Below are 15079 nucleotides of genomic sequence, written 5' to 3'. Positions count from 1 at the left end.
GTAATGAGAGCAATTAATAGCCCTACTGATATAAGAATGATATTTCAATTGAAGAACACGAACATGTGGCTGGAAAATCTAGGTTTTTCCCCATTGATATGGTGAAACTGTTTGTGGAGCAAGGATTCTTTTAGGTCAGGAACAACTTGTCATTCTGATTTCATACACAGGCCTTCGGCCAAACATCTTGTCACTCTGGACTGTCAAGAAAAACTCTATCACAATTCATAGGACCAAGATTGACACCAGAACTTGGGATATACATAGACGATAACAAAAATTCTGAAAGGCATTAATTAATTCCATGACCCACAATTTTCTATCTTCTTCTTATTTTTTTTTTTCCCCTTCATTTACCTCAAGCGTCACAAGCTAGCTCTTTTCAAAATCATGAGGTGAAAATCTCAAATGTTAAAATGAAAAAAATAATAATCTAAAGTTATCTCAAATTCAAATAGAAGAACAATGCCTAATCAAAAAAGAAGAATTCATTTGATATTAAAACTACGTCAATAGAAATTCACTGGATGTCATGATACTATAGGTTTGCAAAAAAGTTAAGCAGTGCATGGAAATGAAGATTTTGTTTGAGTAGATGACATGATCTGTTCTCAACAAAATGATAGTCAAAGGCTGTCTTTTTTTATCCTAGAGCTGTTCTTCTTTGCCACATTGGACAGAACATGCACCTGGCTGGCATTTGGGTTGAAGCTGTTAGGCTAAAAACCTAGGTTTTTGAGCTGAATTGAGCCGGTCCTAACTACTTTCTCTGAGAAGGAAAAGAATTTGCTATTAACAATTCATGTTCAAAAGATAACCGCAAAATTTGTTGGAGCTTCCAAGCCATTTTTGGATCATTTTGCTTCCAATCTGAGGCATGGCAGTTTTTGAGCTCCTCCTTGTTTTAGCCTATAAGCTTCAACGCAAATTCAACCACAACGCCATGGAAATAGAAGCAACAACTCTAGAATCAAGAACGACAGCCATGTAAATAGTTCAAAAATAGCTTAGTTCAACTTCTTAGTTTTCTCCTGCGTAAGAACAGGAACACAGCAGAAAAATGTTGGAAGAAATGAAGGCTATATAATCTTCTAATTTGTCCTTGTTTTTCCAATCAACCATTCCTTCCTTCAACACACTGATTCCTGCACAATCCCGGCCGCTATAACCGATTGAACAGCATGGGTTCTTTACATGGGCTCCTTTCATTTTGCTTTGTCCTAGTTCTTGTCCTCTCTTCTAATCATCTCACTGCTAAAGCCCACAACAAATCCACGAATCAAATCAAAGTAGAAGCTGATTTCAAAATCATAGCCGAACTTGCAGGAAAGAATTCAATTCCAAATGCTGATTTCAAAGGCCTAGCCAAGCTTGCATTAACGAAAGCAATATCAAATGGGAATGGAATATGCCAACGCGTCAACTCGTTGCTGCTAAAAAGTTCGGACATGTACACTACGAGAAGCCTAACAGGTTGTTCTACCAACTACAAAGATGCAGTTGGCCTTATTAACAAATCGCTGGCTGCTTTGGATGCTAAGAAGTACGGTGATGCAAAGACATGTATCACGGATGCCTTGGCGAACTCAACGAAATGCGAAGACAGATTCGAGGAACTATTGCAACGAAACTCCCCATTTACATTCATGAAAGCAAAGTTTGGCCTGCTATGCTTGACTGGTTTAAAACACATCAATCTGTTAGTCCAGAAGGAACGCTTGATAACTGAAGGTTGTAGCCAAACCTTAGACAAGGAGCTGTGCATATCTACAGTCGGATTCTTCCAGGAAAACAAAGGACTTGGTCTCCATGGCTTGGCCAAGCTTGCAGTAGAGAAAGCATTGCAAGATGGCACCAGAATCCACAACCACATCAGCGTGTTGCTCAAAACAACTTCAGATAAATGCGTTCTGAAAAAACTGAAAAGTTGTTCTGCGTTCTACCTGACTGCAATTGGAAAGATTAAGGCGTCGCTGCCAGCTTTGGATTGTAATCGTTATGGCGATGCCAGTACATGGGTTGGAGCTGCCATAGGCTCGGCGGAGACATGTGAGGGTGTGTTTGCTGGAAAATCAAACAAGATATCTCCTTTGACCCCTATGAAAATAGAGTTTAGCAAGCAGGTATCTATTTCTTTAGTTGTCATCAAAAAGCTAGCCGGAAATTAACCTGAGGTGGCTGCTGCGCACAAATCTACAAGTTCTTCCATTGGGTCTCAGAACAATAAATGTACTTCAAAAATTACAGAATGATTAACTATCATTGAAAATTTCATGAGAATAAAACAGAAGCCGTATTCAATATGAATTTTGATGCATGAATTTACTTTAGTATTACTCGCTTCATTTGTCAGTATTGAATATTTGATCAGTCACCTATCCATCCATACCTCTCGTATTTCTGCATACTTTCTTTCACCTGCCTAGCTAAGCTCGGAGGTTGCTCCCTTGCAGCATAAGTAATTGCAACCCGGTGCTTGCCACGGCATTGGTCCAACTCTTTTCAAACATCCATTACATAAACCATAAAAACAATTGAAGAAAGATCAATAGCAGCCCTTATGGGAAGAAAGATCAATAGCAGCCCTTATGGAAAGAACACAAACACGGGTTTAAATATATGGTGGCTACCTGGCCTGCTTGATGTATTTAAACTACTATAGGAAAGGGATTTTCATGGCATGACTCGGGAAGTTCTTATTCTGATATCATTTTTTCCTGTAATTAAGAAGTTCACGTGGGCTTTGACCAGGCACCAGGCCATCATAAACCTGTTTCTTTCCCTTAATCCTTCCAAAATCAAATGGGGGTAGAACTTTTATCTTACATTAGTTGTTTAGATGAGTCTAGATTTTCAGGATCAAAACACTCAAGTATTCTTCTATAACCCAATATACAAAGAGAAATAAGGGAAACATTAGTGTCTCTGGCTGTCAAAGTGGTCATTGTTGACTGTTTATGAATCAAAAGTGAACAAGGGGAATTCTTGTAATTGAATTTCTTCACTTCCTCTGCCTTGACATGAGTAAAAAGCAATGACAAATGTTTCATATCTTGAAAAAATTGTAATCCAATAACATTGGAGCACAGCTCCATGAAAATATCAGAGAGAAGGCTCAAGCAGAAAGGATAGTATTCAGTTTGCTATACGCACAAATAAAATCCTGGAAACTGCAAAATGGATTCCCAGGAAGAACTACGTGCGAGTCATTAAACACAGCTAAAAACATCAAAAATCTTATGAAGTTACATGAGACAAACGAAATCTTATGAAAATAGTACCCATGAAGATCTAAACTGACTCCAGGAGTTACAAATGTGGCTGGCAGAACTTCTCTCTGCTTGTAAAACCCTAGTCAATCCTTTTCTTAGAAGAGGTTATATATAGAGAGAGTAGGTAGGATAACCGAATGACTATACTGCCCTTATTTTCTTTTATTTCTACTTATAAAATAAACAGCACATGGCAATTGATACTAAACTAACTATTGGCATTAAACCAAGCACAACCGGACTAATTCAGTCAAATTCGACCAACTAATTAGCAATCCAGACATCATTTTTTAAAAATATAGTTCTATTTTTTTAGAAAAACATAGTTCTTTTTTATCAATTTAAATCTATTCAAGTTAACTCATCTAACTTATAACTCAAACATTCATCCAGGACATGGATTAGAAACTTTGCACATGATTCTAGAATTGTGCAATGGTTTGGTATTATCTCATTAGGATTTGAGGATGCTATTCATGTTTAAACATGAAAGAAAATACAAAAAGGAAAAAAAATGTTTTTAGATATAAACATAAAATTATTTTACTACATGTTAGTTTTGGAATAGAATAAATTTATGTCATGAAAGATTGAGATATGTCATCTTTGAATTGTGCCAATTTCTTCAGTCTCCAGATACTCGAGATAGTAATCAATCGCTTCCTAGCTTATCAATATCACACTATGTGAATTGACACTGAAATGCCTCAAAACTTGGGACTCCCAACTCAAAATATCACAACCATGGTTTTATTATTTCGTGAAGGACGTCATATGCTAAAAAAATTATCAAAGCTATTGATTAGTAGACATGCAAAGATAGAATATGAAGCATTAAAAAATGATTCAGAGTTACCATGCAACTAAATGGAAAAAAAGGAAAAACAGAAGAAATTCTGAAAAACTTGAATGTAACAACAGTTGGGTCGGAACTCCTAACCATTGCAGATCACAGGAAATGAATAGTTGAATATTAATAATCAAAGCTACTGAATTCAACTAAATCTCCAGTGGTGGCCAAAAACAGCCAAGCTTGTCATATGAAATAAAATTGCCCACATATATGCATATGTGAACGCTATCTGCAGCTTGGATAATCAAAAATCTTAAATCTAAATAAAAAAAAATACGTTTACAGGAATACCAGACCTGATACATCACTAGACCCACAATCAGGATCCTCACTGTCAGAGCCACACAAGCTCAAGAGATCAATTTAACAGTGTTTTACACTTTCAATGGTAAAAGCAAATCCACAGTGGATAACCTGTAATGCACCTCCATTAGAATACCTTGTCCCCAACGATCTTGTAGTAGACTGCCCTCCTAGGGGAATTCCTCCATTTGCCTAGTGGCTTTGTGTACTTTACCCCAAACTCCAAAACATCAATCACAACTGGCATTTAGAAATTTCAACAATTCGTTCCTTTTATTTTCTGCGGCCTTGTCCTCCTTCGATTTCTCAAGTTTCAATAAAATCTAAAGAGGAAAATTGGAGAAAGGATGCTAAATATCAGTGTACCTCTCAATCTCTCTAAAGTTCACAGCAAAGTAAAGGAGTGAAGACTCACCTTTTTACCAGAAACAGCGCTACGACGCACACCATCCTCTTTGTCACGCCCTAGAAACTGTTACAGGGGCATGATAATAACAAGGTTAATGAAAACTAATAGAGCAAAAGGTTGAAAGCAAATCACAATTCACTAAACTGCTACATACCTTAGAAAGCTGTACAGGGCTGCTATTCCTCTCATCCTGCTGCTGAAACAAAATCCAGGCAAACCAACCAAGCACCCAGACATCATGTCCCAGGCCCCAGCTCCAATTTTCAAAGAGCCAACCATAACACAGGCAAAAACTTAATATAAGTATCTCAAATATTGAAATTACATGTTTACATCTACTCTCAACAATTTTGAATTAACTAGTGATCACTTCTAGATAGGATAACCAATCAAAACAGTGCAAAATTAAGAAAGTGCCCAGCATTTACAGCTCTTAGATGCTCTAAAGTATAATCACCATAATATATAGATAGACGGAAAGCAATACATTTTTTAAAAACTGAACAGCCATATGGAACTAAAAAACAAATGGGAGATTACAGGCCTACCTCTTTAACTTTTTGCTTCTGACGTTTATGGTGATGGCTCTTACTTCGATCCTTTTCTTTGTTCTAGAACACAAAAGAGAACTAACACAAACTGTCACACAAGCAGAGAATATAAAAAAGACAGTAAAAAAACAATAGCAGTATCAAACAACCACCTTCTTCGATCTATCATTCTTTTTGTGCTTCTTCGAACGACTAGATGTCTCGTGCTCACTATCAGAACTATGTCATTAACCCAATAACAAAAGACAAGATATTAATTAGTATTTTATATCATTGCAATTTCAACTAAAGATATAGCAATGGACACATCAAACCACATTCCAAAGCAAGAACCAAAAACCCAAGCCAGCAAAAATTGAGTTAGAAAAACATAAAATTACACCAAAAAGTAACAACCTTCATCAATAATTACAACACAAATTCACGTTCAAAACAATTGGAGCGTTACTATTCCACACGGTTCCATTTCATAATGTAGTCTCCTATTCAATCAGATTTCTTAAATCTAACACTTTGATCACCATCATTAACATTAATTAAACCAAAAGGTAGCATACATTAAAGGCCTACATGGGATAATTTTAGCAGACATTAATGTGCGAAGCTCCAAATTCTACTCTTCCCCGAAAAAAAATCCAGTCATTTTCTTACAAGAAATTATACACAACAGAGCAAATTCAATTACACCAACAAGAATCTAAAAAATCACAAAAAAAACCCACAACGATCATAATTTACATGATTAAACAGAGAAGCCAATCCAAACAAAGCAAACCCAATTTACCACGATAATTAAAAAAAAAAATGGATGGGAAAAACACAGAGAATCGAAAAAAGAAAGAAACTTGACATGTGGGTTTGTTTTATAGAACCTGGAGGAGTAAGAATCTGAAGAGGAATCGTAAGAATCGGAGGAAGATGAGTGGCGGTGGTGGTGTTTACGGCGGCGTTTGGACTGAGACTTATGATTGCTGCTACTCTTTTTTCGGATCTTGAGAGAGTCTCTGTCCCGACGATTTCGGTGCCGACGACGGTTGCGGGAAGAGGAGGAGGAATCAGAGGACAGAGAAGATGATGAGGCCGCCATTGACTGATTGATTAGGGTTTGATGAAGATTTGGGAGATTGAAAAGGCCTTTAAAGAAGTCGGTTTTTGAAAGTTTTCTTGTGAGGAGTGGTTTATTTTAGTTCTATATTTTGGGACAATAACTTATTTGGTCCCCAACTATTATAAGATTATCAAATGGATCCTTAAAACAAAATTCATAGTTGGATCTTCCCGTATAATAAAACTTTGACTGGCATGACCGCCTCGGGGCACGGTCAGGTTTTAAAATAAATAAGAAAAGTTAATCTGTTATGAATTAATTAAAAACTTTTTAACATAGTCCGTTTAGCTGGAAAGTTTTTTTTTTTTTAAAGTGAATTTTAAGAAAGTGAATTCTGAGAAAATATTTTTTGATATTTAATAATGTAATGAAAAATAAGTTGAAAAACACTTTACAATGTTTGGTTATATCATGCAAAATGAGCTGGAAAATAACTTATTAATATTTTATTTTTCTCAAGTTTATTAAAATAATGATGAACAAATCTTACAAATTAAAAAGTTGAATGAGAATGAAATTGAAAAAAAAATATAATTTCATAAATTATCTCAAATAAAATAAATAATAATCAAAATAATAGAGATCAAATCTAAAAAATTAAAAAAAAATGAAAAATGAAGAAATTAAAATAATAATAATCAACATTTCATAAATTATTTCAAATAAAATAAGAAACAATCAAAAAAATGAGGACCAAATTTGATAGATGAAAATTTTCAATAAAAAAATGATAAGGAAAAAACAAATAGCAATTATAAAAATAAGGACCAAAGTTAATATAAAAATAAAATTTTAAGAGATGAAATTGAAAAATAAATATTCAAAAAAAAAAAAAATATATATATATATATATATATATATATAGCAATCAAAAGTTTGAGGATCAAATTTGATATAATTAGCAAATAATAACATTTCTAAAATTTTCACAACTTTCAAAAAGTGTTTTCCGTCCAAATTTTTCAGGAAACACTTTCCTGAAAACCAAGCCAAATTTTTCTTTTACTAGAAAGTGTTTTCCGTTAACCAACTTTTCTAATAGTAAATAAACACAAAAAAGTTTGAAAAGTGATTTTCCGGAAACCACTTTCCGGAAAACAAACACAACTAAAAGAAAAAACACTTTCCTGAAAACCAAGCCAAATTTTTCTTTGACTGAAAAGTGTTTTCCGTTGACCAAAATTTTTTTTTTTTTAACTAGAAAGTGTTTTTTGTTGACCAGAAAGTGTTTTTCATTTACCAACTTTTTTAATGGCAAACAAACATGAAAGTTTGGAAAATAGTTTTCCGGAAACTACTTTCCAGGAAACAAACATGGCCTTAGAAGAAATTTAAAATAATATCATTTTAATATTTAAAAAAAATAATTAATAAGTGAACTTGAGTTAACTCATGTGATTTGAAACTTTCCCTAAATCTTGGTTTAATAACTATATAAAAAAAATTTATCTATTAAATTAATATAAGTATGAAAATTTAAAAAAAAAAAATTTTGTTTCAGGATAAGTAAATCCCTTTTTAATGAAATTAAATGCTAAAAAAATTAAAACCCAATTTAATTTAATAATATCTAATAGATTGAGAAACTTCTTCACTTTTGTGATATAACTGAGAAGTGAACAGTAATTAAATGAAAATATATCATATTTCTTTGTTTTCAAACCCAACCATAAACCGATATATAGATGTACTCAATCAACTTAAGGGCCTAGACATATCCTAGTTGAAGGGAAAACATGAAAAGAAACTTGTTTGGTCAATCAAAATCATGAGTTGATCTATTTATTCGGTTAAAACTTAACCTTTAAACTATTGATTTTTAAAAAATAAAATTAATAAAATCTAATTTTTTTATCATAACTCAACTATTAACTCCTAATGTTTTTTATAAAATCCATTCTTCTTATTTATAACCCAAGTCAAGACTCAAATTGATTTTTATAACTATGATAACTCCCAAACCCAAGCTATTCTATCTCTTTTCTATCTCATGGCATATCCAAAAAATTCTAATATGTGTAAGTTGAACACTATAACTTTGATGTGTAATAATTTCTTTCTCAAACAGGTTTCTTTAGAAATTAGAAATAAGATTAGTTTTTTCTTCAAGGATAGTGTCATTCCAAACTCCATCATTTATTGTAAGGATTAAAAAATAACCTTATCATATATATATATATATAATATATATATATATATATATATATATATATATATATATATATATATATATATCTTAATTACTCTTTAATTTTAACCTTTAAAATTCATTTTAATGTTTTTTTTTTTAAAAAAATATTAAGATGAAATTAAAAAGATCACACAAGAAAAAGAAAAGGTAAGTCCATATATATTTTATTTGTCTTCAGTATTTGTCTCAAATTTTGTATTTTACAATATATACTTTCTAAAATAACATATCTTGGAAGATCTATAATTGCCATAATTTTTAGTTTTTAAAACATATATTTAGTATTAAAGTTATTAAATCATGTAACAATACTAAAATATGAGTAATAATTTATTATTTATAACATATGATATTTTTTTACCGGAAAAATTTAGAAGCATGATTCATTGAGTGACTTGTTCATAAAATCTGTAATAATATTTATCAACTCAATATTAATTTTGTGATGAAAACAAATTATGTGACTTTTACGCTTGGAAAATAATAAAATCATAAATATTTAAGTGAAATCTACTATTTTTTTTCCTTGTATATTTTTTTTTTTTTAAAGAATGTAAAGAAAATCCATTTTAAAATTAATTAATTTTAATATTTTAATTAAAAAAAAACATACAAATACTCTCAACCTTAGTATTTTTATATCATGTCACCTTTAATTAAAGCAATTAAATGACAATTTAGCAGTACTTTATTAGTGTTTTAGCTAATATGCATTTTGTTTTAATTAAGTACATTAAAAAAATGGTATATGGATTTTTTTTTTAATTTTTTTTTAATAGAATTTATCCATTTTAATTTCGCTTGAGGGCATCATATTAGGGCCAAGATTGAGAATGCTCAGGGTGCCCTAGTTAGACAAAAGAATCATACAAGACTTGTTGCCTGTGTTCTCAAATGGGTATTTCTGTGTTTTTTTTTTTTGTAAAAATTTAATTTTTTAAAATTATTTTGATGTATTAATATTAAAAATAAATTTTAAAAAATAAAAATTTATTTTAATATATTTTTAAATAAAACAGACTTTATAAAAGAACCGCTGTCTAATTATGTCCATTATCATTACATGGCCTGACTTATACAAGGTCATGGCTATAATCTTGCACAATATACATAAACATGAAGATAAGCAAATCAATATATATCTGGAAAAAAAAAAAAAAAAAGTGAACCGGAGATTGTGAAAAAATATTTCTTTTCGTTTTGAATATTTGAAAGAAAGAACGGAGAGGGAGACAAGTAATTAAGTAATCTAATTAATGATTTAAGTTAATAAATGATCATTGTAGACTTCGGTTGAGGTCTAATCAGGGGAACAATAATTGGCATTACATGCAAATAGATCATGAAAATTTAGAAGAAGAAGAAAAGGAAAAACACTCTCAAATCAATCCCTTCTCCGAGCTCATTTGCTGACCAAGAAAGGTGTGTAGGGGATTCCGGTAGCCTTGATCCAGGCACCGCCCTTGAAGAACCTTCCTGGTGTGAAATCCAAGGCGTGTTGACGATCAATGGTCTTGATACCATTCCACTTCACACGAGCTGCCTTGCTAGAACCAGGACCATTGTTGTTGAATTCTGCGTACCAACAAGTCTTGAGTCCGAAAGTTCCGAGCCAAGGTAGCCATCCTTCGGGCTGGATGACATCGTCAATGAAGGATTCCATGATGATTGTTCTTGAGAATTCCTTCCATGGACGGCCGAGATATGCCTTGAATAGTTTCCTTTCAGGGAATAGGTCAGGATGGGCTGTGATTGTGCTGTTTTGGATGATAATAGCTGATGGTTGCCTCCTCATTTTCCTGCCTTGAGCTGTCACGATGCACTGTTGGTTTTCCAATGGCTTGCGGATCAAGAATTTGCAGTTTTGTAAGACTACAGAAGCGTCACCAAAGACGAAGTCGATGGTGCCGGAGATGGTGCAGTCGCGGTAGAATTGACGCTTGGCGTGTGTGTACAATGTGTCCTGGTGTCCGTCCATTGAGCAGTTGTAGAAGAGAGCATAATCAGCCGAAACTCTCAATGCCACAGCTTGATGTTTGATGGCACCAGCATTGTTCTCGAAACCGATATTCTTGGCCACAAAGTTATCTCCGAGGACAACTGCAAGCAATCAGGCAATTTGTAAAATTCCAATACATTGTTGTTGAATGTGTTAAATTTGGGAATAATGTACAGAATTTTGAAATATAATTGAGGCTTACGTACCAACTGTTGCAGTGTGATAGGTGTTGATTCCATCGACGAAGTTCTTGTTTCCGACGATGCGAGTAGTCTCCATGCCATCTCCAATCACCATCAAATTAGTCATGCTCTTATTGAAATCAATGTACTCCTGATAAATTCCTGCCTTGATGTATAACACAAAGGTCTTGCTGCTCTTAATGGGAACATGATCCAATGCTTCTCTGATAGTTGAGAAATCTCCACTTCCATCCTTAGCCACAACAATGTCAGCCTTAATCTTCGAAGCAGGCTCTGCCAGAAGTCTGCGCTTTCCAAAGTCAGTCCAGGTGGGGAATATTTGATCACCATGTCCAAGAACAGGTAAATCATCTTGGAGAAGGCGGCGCTGGCCCAAACTTTCCAATGAAGGGATTGCGGAAGAGATCCCGGAAACGATGGCAAGGAGATTGTCGCTAAGCTCCATGGAAAGCTTCAATCCCTTCTTCATTTCCTTTCCAGCATTAGTGGTTGTGTTTTGGAATCCGTCCAAGCAAGTTTCTTGATATGTGATGGAAGCACTAAGCCAAGTCTTAACATCTGCCATCAATTTTTCTATCTCGGTAATATCAAAATCTGTTACTTTGTTAAGAGATTGCTTGAGCTCATCAACCGACATGGTCATAAGCTCTTTGCAGCTCTGAAGGGCCCCACGGGTTCTTGGGTCCTTTGAGAGTTCCTCCAAAACCTTTGATTTCTTGTAAGCCTCATTAACGTGCTTCTCTGCAATCTGGAATGCCATCTTGATCAATTCTCTGGGATCTGTGGTGTTTCCAGCAGCTTTTTGGAGGTTTTCTTCACATGTTTTCTTGTAATCTGTGGGCTGGCAGATGGCCTTGACGGCTTTCATGGAGGCAGATACTTGATTAGTGCTTTTATGACTGCTGTCATTGAGGTCCTCATTGCCGCCATTGCCAAGACCGACGCCAACGGAGACAGCTACAACCATAGCTACCAAGAGGAAAGAAGAGATGCCGATAATGGCCATTCTCCTCTTTCTGTTTGAATCATCCCCATAAGACATTTTTATCTTAAGAAAATAAAACTATGGATCAATAACTTCAATGCCAAGAAAGCTGAAGAAAATGATCTCACTATCTTTCCCTTTCTTTTAGCTGCAGTGGGGCAAAGCTTGGTTGGCCTTCCCCTTGATTTTGAAGCCTTAACTACTTAAGTTGAAGTGATTCAAGGAAGAGCAATATTTATAAGGAATTGAAAGAAAGATGGTTTTCCAAAATTTGAGGTACAGAGGAAAAAGGGACAACGTAAGACAAGCCAGATCATTGTCATAGTTTCCTAAAAATGGAGCTCTACAGCTTGAAGTTTTGAGGGACAATTTTATTGGTGTTTCATCTTAATTTTAGGTGATTGACCACTTACATGTAGCTCTTCTAATAATGGATAAATACTCGTATTCTAGCGTCTAGTATACACCATCCAAATTTTAAGAAAAAGTTAGTATGTTTATTTTTAGAATTAGATGCACACATTGAGCTTATCTGTTGTTTCTGTGGTCATATCTTAGCATTGCTGTATAGCAGATGGCAACTCAATAGCAACTTGCAGAAATAAATATATTGCTGCTCTGATGCGGAACCTGTTTTATGTGTTTTTATTTCTGTGCGAGGAGGTTTATCCACTGCATTAAGAGACTAATTAACGGTTAACAATTTTTGTTCGCAAAATATTTCTTAAAAAAATATTAACAATTAATGTTTGGTTCAATGTGTTTATATAAATATTCTGTCACACAACTTAAAAAAAAAATACAATGGGTACCAAAATTAGCCCACAAAATTATGATATTCAAACAAATTAATGAAAATGGAAGAACAAAGAGCGTGCAATCATCATGATCATGACACTCACTGTAAACCACCAACATAAGGCACTCCTGTTCCTGGCAACCAGAAACCTCCGGCTATGAAGTTGGACACGGTGAAATTAGCCGCCTCGGTCCCACTAATCACATGATAACCAGGCCAGTGAACCCTGTTAGTAGTATTTGATCCAGGACCAGTGTTGTTGAATTCTGCATAATAAAGTGTGCTGAGTGCAAAATCTCCTGACCATGCGGACCAACCGGCCGGGTCGATTAGGCTATCGATGAAAGACTGCATGATAACAGTTGTTGAATATTCCTTCCATGGCCTGCCTAGGTATGTTTTTGTTGAACTATTACTTGAGGCCAAGTCCTTAGCCGCCCTGATGGTACAATTTTGTATTGAAGTGCCTGTGTTTTGGTTAGGATCAGTACGACCTTGAGCAGTCAGAGTATTGAACTGGTTGTCCAAGGGTAATCGCGAGTAGATATTGCAATTCTGAAGAACAACTGCAGCATTACCGAATATGTAATCGATCGTGCCATAGATGTCGCAATCTCTGTAGAATTGCCTAAGAGAATGAGTGTATAAGGTGTCTTGGTAACCTTCAAAGCTGCATTTGTAAAATGTGGACATATCTGCTCCACTTCTTACTGCCACAGCTTGGTGCTTGATTGCTCCTGCCGTGTTCCGAAACGTTATGTTCACCGCAACAAATCCTTGACCAAGCACAGCTGCAAAGATAAATTGTCACTCTCAAAACTATAGATAAGATTTCCTGATCAATCAAGTCTTAGTTAAATGTTAAGCTTACCAAATGTTGCTGAATTAAATGTTGTCCATCCATCATCTACACTTCGGTTGCCAGTAATCACAGTCTGGTTAATACCTGCTCCGATCATCATCAGGTATTTCTTGTTCTTCGGTATGGAAACGTACTCGTTATAGACCCCGGCAACCACATAAATCACATAATATCCATTGCTAGCAACGGTGTTATTCGGTGCAGCAGCTACAGCTTCGGTAATGGTTCGAAACTTCCCGGATCCATATGGATCCACAACCACCACTTTGCTCACCAAGACACCAGTAAGGTTTGATGCTTTAAGGACTCTTCTTCCACTTACCGACTCGTAGATCTGCTTATCCTTGCTTGACATTATCAATGGCAAGCCTTTGCTTGCACCATCTTCCAAGTCAGAAAACACATGTTTTCTTTCGGTTAAATATCTACCTTTCATTGTGCTATGAGCCCAACCACGAGTAAAAAGTGCAAGAGCAACACTATAGTGCATGGTTCCGTTAGAGATAGGGACTAATAGGGCATTCTTGGTGCTTGAGGATGATGATCTGTATTGAAGCCCATCCAAGCAGGTTTCCTGGTTGGTCAAAGTTGCACTAAGCAAGGTTTGTAAATCTTCAGCTTGGTAGCCTTGAAGGGCATCATCAGTACTAGACTTTAAAGTTTCCATTACGTATGACAAGTAGTCTATGTTTTCTTGAGCTAAGAACAGGCAATCTTCAAGGGCAAGAATGGTGGATTTGTACAGTGTTGAGGGAAGCCTTGAGTAATGTTGAACAAGCCAAAGAAAACTTTGAGCATGGGACAAAGATTGTTGAAATGAAATCTTGGCATAGTCATGTATGGTTCCAGGCTTATTATGTGGTAAAGAAGATTTGCAGAATTGGGGAAAACGTGTGTTGTCACAAATGGTTTCTGGTGTATTAAAGATGGATGAAAACGAGTAATTTGCAAGAGAGGGTGAACACAAGAGCAGGAGAAGGAGAGAAGTTGTGCATAAGGTACTGATTAGCTTGGAAGCCATGGCTGACACAAGATTTTGTGTATGGAAATGTTGAAATGGAGCTTTATATAGATCATTGAATTGTTTGTAATCTTGCATTATTACCTGTCAAAAGCGCGTTCATCTTCATGCTTGTGCCACCACAACTGTAGTGGAGGAAGTAATTATCTCTCTCCCTCTCTCTACCTAGTTAAGGTTGCATTTATATTTCAGCCAAATTGCGAGAATTATGAGACCTTAATTAGAATATAAATCATGTATATCTTATAATTGAAAGTCTTTCTAATTAAATTTTTTTAGTTAAAAAATGGATCGAATTTCAACAATTTCTTCTGAAATCTAAGTCGGTATTTAAAATAAAATGCCACCCACAAAGATTATGTAGCCCCACGAAGAGAAAACAAAGATTCATAGTACAAGGACATCTTCTTAATCAATTGTTTTGAGGTGGTGGTGTCCATGTAAACACCTCCATCCAACAATTTCTTACTTGACTTGAGTTCCATGAACATCAAGCTTAATTTTGCCTCAGGTGGTCATCACC

General features: G+C 34.9%; 4 protein-coding genes across 4 annotated transcripts; 1 reads left to right on the top strand and 3 right to left on the bottom strand.

Moving 5' to 3' along the window:
* Positions 1-1181: 1181 nt before the first annotated feature.
* LOC140955588 (uncharacterized) lies at positions 1182-2168 on the top strand. The gene has a single exon (XM_073409202.1). It carries the CDS (start codon positions 1182-1184, stop codon positions 2166-2168), a length of 987 nt encoding a protein of 328 aa, XP_073265303.1.
* Positions 2169-4366: 2198 nt separating this feature from the next.
* On the bottom strand, positions 4367-6552 carry LOC118047714 (uncharacterized). Its single transcript, XM_035057075.2, has 6 exons — positions 6261-6552; positions 5541-5607; positions 5386-5448; positions 4992-5033; positions 4844-4900; positions 4367-4751 (listed from the first exon to the last, which is right to left on the bottom strand). The coding sequence occupies exons 1-6, from the start codon at positions 6473-6475 to the stop codon at positions 4659-4661; spliced, it is 537 nt and encodes a 178-aa protein (XP_034912966.1). The 5' UTR covers positions 6476-6552; the 3' UTR covers positions 4367-4658.
* Positions 6553-10089: 3537 nt separating this feature from the next.
* On the bottom strand, positions 10090-11931 carry LOC118047704 (probable pectinesterase/pectinesterase inhibitor 21). The gene is made up of 2 exons (XM_035057063.1): positions 10893-11931; positions 10090-10787 (listed from the first exon to the last, which is right to left on the bottom strand). The coding sequence occupies exons 1-2, from the start codon at positions 11929-11931 to the stop codon at positions 10090-10092; spliced, it is 1737 nt and encodes a 578-aa protein (XP_034912954.1).
* An 841-nt stretch (positions 11932-12772) lies between these two features.
* On the bottom strand, positions 12773-14556 carry LOC118047705 (pectinesterase-like). Its single transcript, XM_035057064.1, has 2 exons — positions 13545-14556; positions 12773-13464 (listed from the first exon to the last, which is right to left on the bottom strand). The coding sequence occupies exons 1-2, from the start codon at positions 14554-14556 to the stop codon at positions 12773-12775; spliced, it is 1704 nt and encodes a 567-aa protein (XP_034912955.1).
* Between the last annotated feature and the right edge of the window lie 523 nt (positions 14557-15079).

The sequence above is a fragment of the Populus alba genome, chromosome 5, assembly GCF_005239225.2.
Source record: "Populus alba chromosome 5, ASM523922v2, whole genome shotgun sequence".
Lineage (NCBI taxonomy): Eukaryota > Viridiplantae > Streptophyta > Magnoliopsida > Malpighiales > Salicaceae > Populus > Populus alba.
This window is presented reverse-complemented; position numbering and strand designations above follow the sequence as displayed.

What these genes read in the sequence shown, in the direction of transcription:
- LOC118047714 (XM_035057075.2), bottom strand. Translation starts at nt 6,475, where the DNA reads ATGGCGGCCTCATCATCTTCTCTGTCCTCTGATTCCTCCTCCTCTTCC. An exon ending in TCAGATTCTTACTCCTCCAG is followed by an intron (nt 5,608 to 6,260) that starts GTTCTATAAAAC and finishes TTAATGACATAG; the next exon opens with TTCTGATAGTGAGCACGAGA. An exon ending in GCCCTGTACAGCTTTCTAAG is followed by an intron (nt 4,901 to 4,991) that starts GTATGTAGCAGT and finishes CCCCTGTAACAG; the next exon opens with TTTCTAGGGCGTGACAAAGA.
- LOC140955588 (XM_073409202.1), top strand. Translation starts at nt 1,182, where the DNA reads ATGGGTTCTTTACATGGGCTCCTTTCATTTTGCTTTGTCCTAGTTCTT.
- LOC118047704 (XM_035057063.1), bottom strand. Translation starts at nt 11,931, where the DNA reads ATGTCTTATGGGGATGATTCAAACAGAAAGAGGAGAATGGCCATTATC. An exon ending in CTATCACACTGCAACAGTTG is followed by an intron (nt 10,788 to 10,892) that starts GTACGTAAGCCT and finishes GATTGCTTGCAG; the next exon opens with TTGTCCTCGGAGATAACTTT.
- LOC118047705 (XM_035057064.1), bottom strand. Translation starts at nt 14,556, where the DNA reads ATGGCTTCCAAGCTAATCAGTACCTTATGCACAACTTCTCTCCTTCTC. An exon ending in ATTTAATTCAGCAACATTTG is followed by an intron (nt 13,465 to 13,544) that starts GTAAGCTTAACA and finishes TTATCTTTGCAG; the next exon opens with CTGTGCTTGGTCAAGGATTT.